Here is a 15310-nt window from a genome sequence, read left to right as displayed (position 1 = left end):
TGTCATCAATCAAGCCTGTTTCGTATGAAAGTAGAATAATCTCTGGTTTCCTTGAAAATAGTCATTTTTGTAAAGACACGTAGAGAGTGCACATACCCTTGCCGTACAGCAAAATCTTAATCATTTGAGTTTGGCAGGTAAAACACCGTTGTCAGCCTAATCCCAATGTAGCCGTAGTAGCACCTCGCCGTAGTGTATCTTAAAGTCCTTAGTGTTTCCTGCCGTACGGCTATTTACTTTCTGTTGTCTTTGCTGACCAAATATGCACAATACATACATACACAGATGATGAGAACTATGCGTGGGTCTAAAAAGTGTATCCCGTGTCATCCCTCGAACCCTTCAGCCCACCCCCCCTGCACGCGCACGCCCCCCCCCCCCCCCCCCCAGGCAAAATTTTGAGTGTATTCCGGGCTAGTAGATGCAATTGTTGAACAGATAAGAAGTTGATAGCATGATAGCAACGATAACGATGATGACACCAAACGAACTATTAGCAAAGTCTATTGTAGTCAAACGTTGAACACGCTACATGTGCTTTATCGAAGCCACGACATGTACAATTTAAACGATAAAGTGCGGGGAAAAACCGCGAAAGCTATGAAAATAAAACAAAATAACGAGTTACGAACGAATACAATAAATGAAATATAGGAACACGATAAAGAAAAGCGGTGAAGAAGGTAAATTGAGCCTAGAAGACTGTACTGTAACTTTGCGATTGAAATGCACAAATATACTGGAAAACTGCATACAAAAGGACTGAAATAAAAACGAAATTATTCGAAAAAACCTAACAGAATATTGATTAGGTGGAAGTGGGACAAACGAAAAGAACGTGGTGATAAGGGAATGAATGTTCGTACAAACGGAAAAAAATAACAAAAGAATTCAATGAGGAGGCAACAAAGGCAATGATAATGATAAGAATGGCAGTGACCATGCCATGATAATGTGGAGAAATGCATATGTATGAACTGTAATGAGACGTATTTTAGTTTCCTGCAACGAGAAGTAACTAACGAAGTAATCTTCTGCAATGTACTGAAGGTAATGCAATGCAAGTCAGTGTTATCAATGCATTTAATTTAAAGTCTACCCTTCAAACTACTGCTAAAAAAAACTTTAATTGTGGAAAGTGGAAATTGAAGCTGTCTGGGAGCAACAATAAAAACGATTCAGAAGACTGATCAGCCATGCTTCATTTTGTTTTATCCCTCAGCCTGGTGGCGTTTATGATCCAGGCATACACTGTCCTATGTTTGTACTGAATATACAAGTAGCTAAACTTGGACTATAGTAACTGGTTAATGATATTCATGGTATCATTTACACTCACGTACTTCCACAGTAGGACTTTCTGGCGTTTTTACATAGTGCGAATAGCGCGTTTATCCCTGCAAAATAATCGGTGTAAATGGGCTGTTGTTGACGGTTGGAAAATTCTTCGTTAAATTTGGTGAAAATGAAACAACAACCGTGGTTCACTTAATTTAATATTGCAATTCAAGGCTTTTTTAATTAAATTAAGATAGCAATTACAGTTACTCGAGTTTCACGCTTGAAGCGATCATCCGGATTGATAATAGTATAATAATAATAATAATAATAATATTAATAATAATGATAATAATAATATAATAATAATAACAATGATACAGTAGTTAAAAATTTAAGTTACAAAAAAGTATTCAAACACAATATAACTCTAAGATAGAGTTAATAAAATAAGAAAATTTGATAAAATAGTTTACACAAGCTTCTGAAATATATCCAGGCTATTTGCATCTCTTGTAGACTGTTGCACAGCGTTCCACTCGTGCATCACTTGATAAGCCAGTCTTTGTTGCCCTCACTGGCACCAAGATTATGACTTAAGTGTCATTGTCTGAGAAAGTGTTCCAGGGGCCAAAAGTTGTGGTCAACCGATTTGGCTGAAACTTGGCACAGAGGTTGGGTGCAATGAGATATTTCCAAAGCCAATTTGGCTCACTTCTCTGACTTTTAGTTTTGGAGTTTCAGGGGGGTCTCATTTTTTGCTCTTTGAGCACCAAAATCCCAGCCTTCCAGGGGACATTTTGAAAGTGCCATAGAACCCAATTAGTAAACTGTGCTTCCAAATGAATTTGACCATGAACTCTACTATAATAGAGGTTTCATTTCATACATGTAACTTTGTCCTCGAGGTATTGGACAGAGAGGAGCCTTGGGCTAGAGTTTGGCAAAAATTGATGTCAAAATTACAACCCAAAATTGCCATTTTTCAAAAACTCAGTGTATCTACCGGCCTTCTTGCATAACTTCTGTACCTATACCATTATTTACTTTAGTGACCCAGTTATCAGAATCAGTTGAGAAAAATTTGGCTTATCAAAGTTTGTTGAATTTTTGCCACAAACACTCCATGCCCCTCTAAGGTCATTCAAAATGGAATTTTGAGCACAACTCATGCCATAAACAAACCAAATTGCTGACATGAAACCCTTATTCTGTATTTGGTGAGTGAAAATGAATTGTTAAAGCCAAATCAGTTTCATTGTTCAGAAATACTGTGATTCTTACCTTACAATTGCTCCTAAAAGGCCTTTGATTAGCACAACAAACACCCTGATTTAGCAAAACAAGGGTTAATGTTTTCTTTCAAAACTTAGTACCCATCAAACAGCACAAATGATGAAGACCTTACCTAGATATAACGATCTTTTTGAACGATGCTTGAAATTTTCATTGATTTATATTCAGTTTCAAGTCATAATTCTTTTCCGTTTCTCCAAGCATGGAAAATCTCCATATTTTTTCAGGTCTGATATTTTATGATTACAAGATAAAGTTAGCTTAACAAAAACATTCGTTAGCATATAATCCATGTCCGTTAACAGCCTGCATAGTTCTTGTAAATACCCACCAGTAAAGGAGCATGACCATGCATACATAGATATATTACAAACGTACGAGCTGCAGTTTATAGTGTCGATGTGACCCGTTATTTCAGAGTACTTTTGAGCGGAGTAAATGAAACCATCCGTCAAGAAGGAATGCACAGTTAGGAGAACTAGAAAGTAAAACAAAGAGCTTTTGTTGCAAATACAATAACCAAACGAGGCCTTGCATTGAGACGATGTATCAACTGGCCCGCCATTTTGGACATAGGAGGGAGTGGGGACTGGACCGAGTTCCCATTCTTCTTCGGTTTCGCGGGTATGTTTTGTCAGATGTAAGAAATTCGAGGGTAATTTCACAATGGCACTTTGTTCCTTTGGAGGGGGAAGTGATCAGTGCGGTGCCACATCATGGGCTGCGCACGAAACAGGAATGGTTCCTTTGTTGTCCAGCGAGATAGACATGACTGAATGGTTGAAGGAAAAGTACAAGGGGTCAGGTGCGTCCGGGGTAAGAGGAAGACCTGGTCATACCAAAGCTACAGGTGATTCAAAATATCAGTCAGGGATCATACACGTGCACAAATGGCTTTTATCGCGATCCAGTGGACTCTTTTTATTGAACAGAGACCACGATATTTTACGATTTTGTCGTCTCAAATTGTTTGTTTGTGACGAGGATCGCCCGATGTAATTTACTGGGTTCTTGCGAAAAGAAACTAACATTCAACAAATTGTTCATAGAAAGGGCAAAAGGGTTGACTAAAATCCTAACTTTGACAGGTAAAAGTACAGTTATTTTATCGCAGTAATCTCGTGAACCAAAAACAGCTAGCGATAAGAATAACTTGAAGGCTGGTTTTCGTCTGCTTGCTCTGTTTGTTTACATTCAGCTTTACCTGTACAGACGCTTATCATGCAATCACAATTCGAGCTTGAAACTCTACCGTTTTCCTATATTTGCTGGTTTCGTCGAATAAAAATCTTTGCAAACATGCTGCATCGAAGATTTTCGATGAAGTTGACATTTTAAGCGAGAAATTGCCTTGTTTCATGGATAAAATTCTTGGTTATAAAAATTATTTGGATACATTTTTTAATTACTTAAGGTGGATGAACACAGTTTTTGATACCTGTGTTTTATTCACCTTTTTCTCTAAAACCCTGGATCCCTCGGCCGTCAAAAATGGCAGCAAGCAAGTTAACAACACAAACTTTGGTTTTTTGATGGTTAAGCTGACGTATATGCCGTTGCCATGGCAACATGAATAAATATAAACAGACCTTCCACATCGGTTTTGTTTATTTGTAGAAAATCTAGTCATTAGATTTTCTTTATAATTTGCATGCAACAAGCTTGTAACGATTCTCACAAGTTAACACCATTTTGCTAATAATTTAACAGAGAGATCTTTAATTATCCTTTGTTGACGGTTAACTGGAATATCTAGAATTTCCTTTGTTAAAGTTCAATTATTTTCAATACTCCAGTCACTTATTTCCTAAAGTATTTTCGTGCCAAATTTCGTGAAATTCTAATGAGTGGTTCTCGAGAAAAAGGCGTATTTCCGAGAGTGCAATTTTTAATTCAATCGCAATCTTTTGACTTACTACGCATGCACTGCATTTAACTGGGTTCTTTCGGTAACAAAGAAAAAGCTGAGAATTGCTGGGTTCTTTGCATCGTTACCTTCTCTAACATATCTTTGTAATAGAAAACCAAAGCCATCAATACAATGCGTTCAATCATAGAGAAAAATTGCACAGATAGTGCGGGTGTTGAGTAAATAAAATGATCGCTCTATTGACGGCATGTTTGTTTTTTGCCATCCTTGTGCGCACGCTGGATTGCATCAGCAAAAGCGCGCGCGAAAACTGTGTTCGGCCACCTTAAAATTAACAAATGGTTAACGCCATAGCGTGCACTATTGAGTTATGGATGCACGCGGGAGGTTGCTAAGCACGAAAGAAGCGTAAGAGTCGCACGAGGCGATAGCCGAGTGCGACTCTAGCTTCTTGAGAGTTTAGCAAACCTCCCAAGAACATTCATAAATCAATAGTGCACGCTATGGCGTTTACCATTTGTTTTCTAATATAACACTGAGACATTGGAACAACAGAAGTCCTTTTGATGTGAAGTTTATATGAAATAATTCATATATGAACTGCGGTTGTAGATGACAGTGAAGAATGATCATCGCAGTTAATTTTCCAATTTAAGCAATTGGAAAGAAGAAGCCTGAAAAAAATCAGGGCTTCAACGGGATTCGAACCCGTGACCTCCGCGATACCGGTGCGATGCTCTACCAACTGAGCTATGAAGCCACACATTGGGAGCGAGGTCAATTAATTGAGTTCATATCTTCCCGTGAGGAGTGAAATGATGTGAAGTTTATATGAAATAATTCATATATGAACTGCGGTTGTAGATGACAGTGAAGAATGATCATCGCAGTTAATTTTCCAATTTAAGCAATTGGAAAGAAGAAGCCTGAAAAAAATCAGGGCTTCAACGGGATTCGAACCCGTGACCTCCGCGATGCCGGTGCGATGCTCTACCAACTGAGCTATGAAGCCACACCCATTGTGGCTTCTTCTTTCCAATTGCTTAAATTGGAAAATTAACTGCGATGATCATTCTTCACTGTCAGAAGTCCTTTTATTGAGCTACATCACAAAAAAAATGTTCGTGTAGTCTTACACGACAAGAGAAAACAAGCGCGCGAAAATTCATTCATGACAACCGACTGCACACCAGTAACTCGATAAAGTTTCATCTTCAGACAACTGTGAAGACAGTTTCGCATTTCTGGCAGAAGAACGTCAGCCATTACTTTGGAAACAATGTCAGTCAAAAGATTCGCTTTGTAAACATTAGCACACACGTCAGCAGCGTACACCCATGGGCAAATAGTAGACGCTAAATAAACCAATCAGAGCGCGCACTTTGCTTTAGTTATGTTATAATTAGTTATTTTAGTACGTAAATGGAGGTAGCATAATTTTAGGAATCTTATACCCAGTTTGAAACCTATCTCAGATTTATCGTTGTATTCTGAAGCTCGATTAATTGATTAAACATTTTTTGTTTTCTACAAAAATAGATGAATCGCGATAAAAAATACATTCGATTTTGAGACAGTATTACGACTTCATAACGACACCATGCTAGAGAATGTTTTCCCGCATATGGACTCTGCTTCGCATCGTTATGAAGTCCTAATATTGTCTCAAAATCTACCTATATTATCTCAAAATCTACCTAACACCTAATCTCACCTAACACTTTCGTTACTCAAACTTTTCCCTAGAAAGTAGATTTCTGGTTTTCTACGTGTGTGTGACAGGGGGGGGGGGTAGTGGGTGGGGAGGGGACACCTGCTAGTGAACTTGTTACACACTTCAATCCTAAATTACTTACGTTAGACACGGTATGTTGTTAACTTGCGCATTTTGTTGTAGGATAAATGTTGGTCTTTTAAGAGCAAATGTACGGTAAGAATCACAGTATTTCTGAACAATGAAACTGATTTGGCTTTAACAATTCATTTTCACTCACCAAATACAGAATAAGGGTTTCATGTCAGCAATTTGGTTTGTTTATGGCATGAATTATGCTCAAAATTCCATTTTGAATGGCCTTAGAGGGGCATGGAGTGTTTGTGGCAAAAATTCAACAAACTTTGATAAGCCAAATTTTTCTCAACTGATTCTGATAACTGGGTCACTAAAGTAAATAATGGTATAGGTACAGAAGTTATGCAAGAAGGCCGGTAGATACACTGAGTTTTTGAAAAATGGCAATTTTGGGTTGTAATTTTGACATCAATTTTTGCCAAACTCTAGCCCAAGGCTCCTCTCTGTCCAATACCTCGAGGACAAAGTTACATGTATGAAATGAAACCTCTATTATAGTAGAGTTCATGGTCAAATTCATTTGGAAGCACAGTTTACTAATTGGGTTCTATGGCACTTTCAAAATGTCCCCTGGAAGGCTGGGATTTTGGTGCTCAAAGAGCAAAAAATGAGACCCCCCTGAAACTCCAAAACTAAAAGTCAGAGAAGTGAGCCAAATTGGCTTTGGAATATCTCATTGCACCCAACTTCTGTGCCAAGTTTCAGCCAAATCGGTTGACCACAACTTTTGGCCCCTGGAACACTTTCTCAGACAATGACACTTAAACGCTACGGTGGGGGTATACGCCTGCCTCAAAAGAATCACAAACGTGAAATTCGAGTAACTGTAGTTTCTATCTTAATTCGTATTTCGCTCTGCATGTATTTGTATCGAGCACTCTTACGATACATACATTTTATTTTGTTTTCAAATTAAAATCACAATTATCTGAACATGCCCGCGGATAGCCGAGCTAATCTACGCGGGTCATGTTTACACGAATTGTAAATATACAACTAGGCACAACTAAATACAACTGAAGGCAGCAAGAGAACAGAGATTAAAATTGACAACAATGATTAGAGACAGCTCATAAACTAGCGGTATTAAAAATAATAATTAACAACAGTTACGACGAGAGACTATAGATACACTAAAACAAAATTATTACGATTGTGTGAAACCAATTCTATTTTTTTGTGTATGTGTTTATTTAATATAACTATATATAAGATAGAAACAATGGCTCAGAAAGATTGTTATATTAAAAGCCAAAAGAGAGAATCCAATTTGTTTTGTAAAGCTCCCACGGACTTGTCACATTTCAAACTTTATCTGGGTGGCCTGATGTATGGATGACAGACTGAGGGACGGATGGATGAATGGATGAGTGAACGAATGAAACAGAGAAACGCAATAAAACGCCCAAACAGTTCAGTGAAAACAGAAGGAACTTTATTTCGAATTGATCAGGGATATTATTTCAGTATCAATTTAGTATACGTTGTATGTTAACCAAATCACGAAATGTTTCGTTTCCGTTTTGTATCATAATTTCCCCGCAAAATCAGAAACCAAAATAGAAGAGTTACCTTAAGTTGGAGTTCAGTTCAAAGGTGTCACTAAGGTGGCTAAAACACACGGTGGAGGTATACGGCTACCGTAAAAGTATCCCTAGAGTGAAAATTATAAAAACTACCACTTACCAGTCTGTTGTTATTGGTGTGAAAGAGGAACACGACAAGGATCTCGTACTGTTTCTAATTATGCAAACTTATTTTCAATTCATCGACACAGACACCCATAGACTGCTGAAGTAATTATGCCAATGGCGAGAATTATTAAGGGGAGCATTTTTTCATTCTCTGAAAAAAAAAAAATAAACTCAGGACACAAATGCTTTAGTTCTTGTTTAATCCTCTTTACCCCTGGTGAGGCATACTCGGTCGGGCTTCCACCATTGCGCTCCACCGGACACTGTTCTTCGCGATCCCTCCGGCCTCACCCCGTGTCTCCCTTTTCATTGTACGTCTCCCGACGTATGCTAGAACGAATTAATTCAGGCAGCGAATTCTTTGCTAGCAGAATAATGGGTTTCGTGAACACAGTGCCTATGACGAAAAATGTTAACAGAAACAGTTTACTCTCCTTGGTGTACAGGCTGTCTACCCAACAGAAGAAACAAGAATTGTTTCTCTCTCTGCGAAAGCTTTTTTTGTGTAACTACTTAACTGATTACAATAGAAAAAAGAACCCACGTGAAGAGTGTTTTTGAAATAAATTGTCATGCATACATGTATTACTACAGGAGGAAAGAAAAAAGTAGCAATAGCTATGTAGCATCCATTTTATCAGATTAGCCATTTGAAAGCGTAATTCAGTACGAAGCAATAGAATCGTTTTCTCAGCTTTTCATTCGGTTATTATTTCAAAAGACAGAACAGACTCCAGATTGGCCCAGCCGGACTCATACAAACTCGCTACTTTTACATCACGGACGTTTAAGTTAAAAGTGTTAGAGTGAGTTTACTTAACCCCCGAAACAACATCTAATAATTAGTCGAAAACAGCCAAAAGTAACAAAATAAAACAATGAAATTAGGCCCAAATAGTAGTTTTAAAATTGTACACGAATTATTTAAATCATTTTATTTAATGCTCTTTGGATTGATTTACTAAGAAGGTTAACTGTCAATGAAATTGGCACATCGGCCTCATTTAGTTTCCTTCACTGATAAATTTAGATTTGCTAATTACATTTTTGTTTTAAACGTATTCTAACGGTTTTGAAACAAATTACAATGAAATAACCTATAAACTAAAGGGTATAATTTGAAGAAATTTAAGCGATAAAAGTAGTGGCTATGCTTTGTAGCCTTCTAGAAAATCAATTATTTTCATTCCAGTTTGTATGTTTACGTGACATAAGCTCTTATTAAAAGTGAAGTGTGATCATCGCAGTAAATTTTCCAATTTAAGCAACTGGAAAGAAGAAGCCTGAAAAAAATCAGGGCTTCAACGGGATTCGAACCCGTGACCTCCGCGATACCGGTGCGATGCTCTACCAACTGAGCTATGAAGCCACACATTGGGAGCGAGGTCAATTAATTGAGTTCATATCTTCCCGTGAGTGAAATGATGTGAAGTATATATGAAATAATTCATATTTGAACTGAACTGAGCTATTCAGTTGGTAGAGCATCGCACCGGTATCGCGGAGGTCACGGGTTCGAATCCCGTTGAAGCCCTGATTTTTTTCAGGCTTCTTCTTTCCAGTTGCTTAAATTGGAAAATTTACTGCGATGAGCACACTTCACTTTCATCTACTACCGCAGTTCAAATATGAATTATTTCATGTATACTTCACATCATTTCACTCACGGGAAGATATGAACTCAATTAATTGACCTCGCTCCCAATGTGTGGCTTCATAGCTCAGTTGGTAGAGCATCGCACCGGTATCGCGGAGGTCACGGGTTCGAATCCCGTTGAAGGCCTGATTTTTTTTTTCAGGCTTCTTCTTTCCAGTTGCTTAAATTGGAAAATTTACTGCGATGATCACACTTCACTTTCATCTACTACCGCAGTTCAAATATGAATTATTTCATATATACTTCACATAAGCTCTTATTGTTAAAACTGCACAACTCAGCTTTGTTTGCCGGGACTAAATTAAAATTTAAAACATCATGGTGCTAAGTTGTTTTGCCTTTAATTGATAACATTTATTCTGTTCTCGTAAATGGGTCACAAAGGGTCACAAAGGGAAACGCATTTCTCTTGATGTATTCGATATTGAAAAAATAGATCCGCAATAGGTCCGTGTGTGGCTGAAGGGAAGGGTGAACACGAAATCATTATTGATCGCGATATTATAAACGAGAGCAAGAGAAGAGGGGATGGCGAGCAATGGAAGTTGCAAGGGAGAGGAACGGTGGGAAAAAGGCTAAGGGGAAGGAGAGGTTAAAAGGTTTAGAATTTTCAAGCCGTGGAAAGTAACCGCATTTGCGCTTGACAAAATTAAGTCAGATATGAGCCTAATTGACTCCTGAGTTCAGTCAATATAGAGATTATATCGGTGTATGCAGCAAAATAAGTCATACCTACATACATGTAGCAAGAAAGGGCCAATAAAAAGGGTAACGAAGGAAAAAAAAACATACGTTTGATGATTTCTTGGAGAACTTACAACAAGCCATAAATTTCTAACAATGGAATTAACGTCTGACGAAGTGATAATACATGGGATTGTCCTGGAAATGATTAAACTGTTCTTCTAATGAGTACTGCTAGTTCGCACAGTGTGATCTTCTAGGTGTGGTAAGGTCTAAAAAGAGCTGTTGCTGGCGTCAGCAACCTTATATTCAATCAGTACACCTAAAAACAAAACGAAGCAACACGATTTTCCATCCGATCGATCCAGCTAACTAGCTCCAAATCTTCTAAAAAATTCTACCCGGTATTGGACTATTTCTGTGAAGAATTCTCGTAGACCGAGTGGCTCTTGCAAACCCACCGACGGTCAAATGGACAAAAGTTCTCTTCGCTGACTTTGTGTTAGCTCGATTAACACGTAGCCACATGTACACATTGTGTACCTTTAGTGCGCTTGCACATGAGCTGACCTCTAGTATGCTTTGATGGAAATATCCAATAATCTTAACCGCTCCGTATTGTCGTTCACCCTTTCTGGCCTTTGCTATTAGTTTCTCCTACAGGGAGAAACTTTATGTCAGTGGAAGGAAAGGCTCTGCGTGCTGCAAAACCGATATCAAACACCGGTTTACATAATCTGTATGGTATCTGCGATACCGCTTCAGTCTGGGTGCAATGTATATTATACTATATGTAGAAATTGTTTTGACATCAGGCAGGAGAAATTAAGTCACCTATTTTCTGTGTCTTACAAGTTTTGCTTATGGGTTTGTTGTATAAGCTATCCACCATAATGCTTGCTTATTCTCATAACGTATTCTTGCTTGGGGCGTTTTGAAGGGAAGGGGATGGGTATCACGACAGGAAAAAAAAGCTGCACGTTAATTTCGCAACTTGAAAAGCCCAATTCAGTACGTTGTGAACAATACAGACATGCTTGATGATAGCTGTGCTTGATCAAATGTAAACTAATAACGATGACCATATTAGTATGATATTAACTACGAAAAGGATGTTGGCAAATGTTGGCATTCTGATTGTAATAAAAACAAGGAGACGAGATAAAATAGTATTTCACAGATGATCTTCAAGTTTTAGCTTTATCTCGGTCACTCTTCTGTATCCGGACGCAATATAATTAAGCTCGAAAAATAATGCTTGGCTGATCATCTGAGGACTCTTTCAGTGCAATCTAGTATGGTGGTGATGGCGATGGTGTTGTTTCTGTTATGAGAACGAAACAAAACAGTAATAACAAGAATAACGCATTAAAATTAGAATAAAAGGAAATGCTAGCAACACCGAACGTGACTCTGGAGAAAAACCAAGACAAGAAAGAGATAGCAATGAACAAAACTTTTACTTACTGATGCAATCTGGCCAAGGCACAGCAAAATCCGCGGCAGGGGCACCAGGTAAATCATAAAATTGCCATTCTCCATTCTGGCAGTAATACAAAAAAGGGGGCCTGCGCTCAAAATGAAAACCTTTGTTGCACTGCACTCGACACACTGGTTCTCCAGCTATTGAATTACAGGTCAAGACACCATTCTTAGGATGTGGGTATATTTTGCATGAGGGAGAACCTGCAGTAAATTAAAGAGGGAAAATTAAATATATAGAAAGGTAGGAACGTAGATAAGTAATTCAATTATAACAGCGCTTATTTCAGGGATTAGGCATCAATTTGATGACTTCTAATTTGGTTTATAGTATGATACCTTTTAGTCAAGGATCTTATGCTTCAATGACAACCCAGCGTATATTGTTACAGGTTTGTTTTTCAAATTTTGAACATTCGGTCCTCTTTTCCATGAAAAAAAGGCTTAACTCTCTTGCAATAGCTTTATAGTTAGGGGCCACTTATGGTGTACCAATGCCCCTCTTCTTCGCATTTTTTTCTTTAATCCTGCTAAAGGGTGTAGGAGTTAAGGTGGCTGGCAACATGTAAGTTTACAACACTTTAAGGTAGTTTAATTCTGAACCCCATGTTCAAAATGTTTTAAAACTTTACTAGTCTTATCCTGTTAATCAAAATTCAAAAATATAAAATGGCGGTCACCAAGCTCTTTTTGAGTTATTGGCAGGTCATACTGTTGCTATGGTAACCTATTGTTGTATGGTAACAACGTGTTCACCAACGATTGGGCAGTTTTTCTATACCATGATTAAAACGTCATTGATAAGTAATGGTAATAGGACTGTGTGGAGTCCAATTCGGTCGGTAATCGTACAAGTGATAATAAAATCGGACGACCGCGCAGCGTGAGTCCGATTTATTTATCACGAGTATGATTACAGACCGAATTGAACGACACGAAGTCTAGAAATTAGGATGGGTTGATTTAAACAACAAATGTGAATGTGATTGGTTGATTTAAACCATAACTTTGAAAGTGACTGGCTTATTGAACTGTCCAATGACAACTTGACAAGTGAATAAGTGGAAAATATGAGTTTTGTTAAACCAATCACAATCGAGGAAATTGTAATTTTTATGATTAGGAGTGATTATAATGACTCATCAAAGTCTTTGAAAGTGCTAGTAACTTTTCTGATGTTATATGATGCCACTAAATCTGCTAACATAAATCCTCTATGTAAGTCTATATTCTTTGCTATATGTACAACGTGCATGTGTATACTAGCTAAAGGTTGGTTTATTTGGCGTGTAGATTTTTGCAGATATCCGGTGGACTTCAAACAATAGACAATGACAGTAAAAGTGAAATAAGTTACAGTTTTCTGTTTTACTTACGTTTTAATGCTGCGCCCTCAACCTGGAATTAAAATACGGATGAAGGTTAGTTCATTGTTTTCGTCATGAGCTTGAATCAATTTCAATACGCTTTATACAATACCATATCATAAAGTTGAGTTCATGAATAACAGTCAAATTCAAAGTTTAGCAAGCTATTTACCAGATAGAAGATGCTTTCTTTCACGTTCTATTAGAGCTCGCGAGAACACGGCAACATTGCTATAGAATAAAATTTTGACGCCATCCCATAAGTGGGGCATTTGCACTTTTCTCATAGCCCCACCATAGGGATATTGTATGCGCCAGCTGCGCCACCGTGGGTGTTTTGCCACCTTCTGAAAACAAAATGTCAAATGCCCGTCACATGCCCGTGCAGGAGGGGGAGGGAGGCTTGGAGTTGATAGAGCCATAAGGGAAGTACGATTTGCCTTATTTTGATCAATTCAAAAAAGTGCCTCTATAACTTCCGTGACAAATGATCAGAAAATTGCAGTTTACCTGCGCTTGTGCAGTAAATAAGGCAAACATAATTCCCAGGATGATCCAAAATTTCATGATGAGCAACGGTCTGCAACTCTAATGAAAAACAATGATAAAAAAAGTGATAAAAAACAAAGCAGAACTTTCGAAGTTTCTTTGTAGTTACTAAGGCATTTGCTCAAGCGTGATCGATCTTTTTAATCGTTTGCAGCGGACGCAGTTGAGATTGTGCGCACTATGTAGTACGGATGCTGTCTTTCTGATAGTTATTAAGACCATCACGTTACTAAATTACAGTTGTACTTAGATTTGTGAAATGACGTTGCTCCTATTTGAAGACTTTAGACTGGGCCCGTTTAGACTCCATTTGAGGCAAGAATATATTCACATGCACCTTCAGCAAGAAGTCAGTGCAGTTGCAAGACAAGTTAACTGTACTCTGCAAACAGTCGCGCTAATTCTAAAATGGCGATTTCCTTAACGGCCGACCTTCGACCTTTGGAAAGTAAAGCGCTTACTTAAAAAAAGAAAAAAAAGGATCGAGAGAATGATAGCTTTTAATCTTTGACAATATGCAGTGGCCGCCAGCTTCTGAAATCATCTTTTTTCCCTTTAATTCTTGGCAATATTTATGCATTGGAAAGCAGTAGAGAGTAACGAATTTCCGAATATTTGCCGCAAAGGAAATCTTAAAATCAGGGCGAAATCAACTGCAAGTAAAACGACAGTTCTTGAAAACTGACGCATAAAAGCTAAAACTTTTGAATGTTTTCACTTACCTTTTTCTGGTGCTGATGGTTTAAAATTTCGGAGAAGAGCGTTACTGCGGGTGACACTTGTAGCAGACTGGCTTGAATCAAAGAATCGTGTCCATAAAAATGCTCATTTTTTCCATAAGCAGCACATGATCACATGATTTTTGTTAAAGCAGCTGAAATAATCATTAAGACATCCTGTCTGGTTTTTTACAGACTGTGTGAAAAATATTTTCAAACGAAATGAAAACCCCACGCAATATTTGGCTTTTTTGTTCATCAAGACTGTTACACTAATACTTCGTAACTGAAAAGGAGAGAGTAGAGAATGTGGAGAATGTACAGAAAAAAAATATGGCTAATATATAATGGCTAAAAATCATGAACTATGTGTTTTGTTTTTGGACAAACGTGATCATTTCTTTATGTCATGCACTTTTTGCTAATATATTGTAACAGACTGACTTGAATCAAAGAATCGTGTCCATAAAACTGCTCATTTTTTTTCATAAGCAGCACATGATCACATGATTTTTGTTAAGGCAGCTGAAATAATCATTAAGACATCCTGTCTGCTTTTTTACAGACTGTGTGAAAAATATTTTCAAACGAAATGAAAACCCCACGCAATATTTGCTTTTTCGTTCATCAAGATTGTTACACTAAAATTTCGTAACTGAAAAAGAGAGTGTAGAGAATGTGGAGAATGTACAGAAAAAAAATTTGGCTAATATATATCGGTTAAAAATCATGAACTATATATTTTTTTTGCACAAACGTGATCATTTCCTTATGTCATGCACTTTTTTCTAATATAACCAAGGCAAGATCAGAAAAAAAAAAACGCCTGCTTTATATTGATTATTTTATTTCAATTTCTAGC

The 15310-nt window shown here is 37.6% G+C and overlaps 1 protein-coding gene, 1 long non-coding RNA gene and 1 other non-coding gene across 3 annotated transcripts in view; 1 reads left to right on the top strand and 2 right to left on the bottom strand.

The window, feature by feature from the left end:
- The window catches only part of LOC149103774 (uncharacterized), a 248417-nt gene that overhangs the window by 219866 nt on the left and 13241 nt on the right, over nucleotides 1-15310 (top strand). The gene's annotated exons all lie outside the window — the stretch shown is intronic.
- On the bottom strand, nucleotides 5384-5456 carry Trnaa-ggc (transfer RNA alanine (anticodon GGC)). Its single transcript has one exon. It is a non-coding gene; the product is annotated as a tRNA-Ala (tRNA).
- LOC110062022 (uncharacterized) lies at nucleotides 9790-14574 on the bottom strand. The gene is made up of 5 exons (XM_020768897.2): nucleotides 14452-14574; nucleotides 13691-13766; nucleotides 13190-13211; nucleotides 11799-12017; nucleotides 9790-11655 (listed from the first exon to the last, which is right to left on the bottom strand). Exons 2-5 carry the CDS (start codon nucleotides 13745-13747, stop codon nucleotides 11624-11626), a joined length of 330 nt encoding a protein of 109 aa, XP_020624556.1. The 5' UTR covers nucleotides 13748-13766; nucleotides 14452-14574; the 3' UTR covers nucleotides 9790-11623.

The sequence above is a fragment of the Orbicella faveolata genome, unplaced genomic scaffold (assembly GCF_042242905.1).
Source record: "Orbicella faveolata isolate gen_17 unplaced genomic scaffold, um_ofav_v1 contig_35, whole genome shotgun sequence".
Taxonomy (NCBI): domain Eukaryota; kingdom Metazoa; phylum Cnidaria; class Anthozoa; order Scleractinia; family Merulinidae; genus Orbicella; species Orbicella faveolata.
This window is presented reverse-complemented; position numbering and strand designations above follow the sequence as displayed.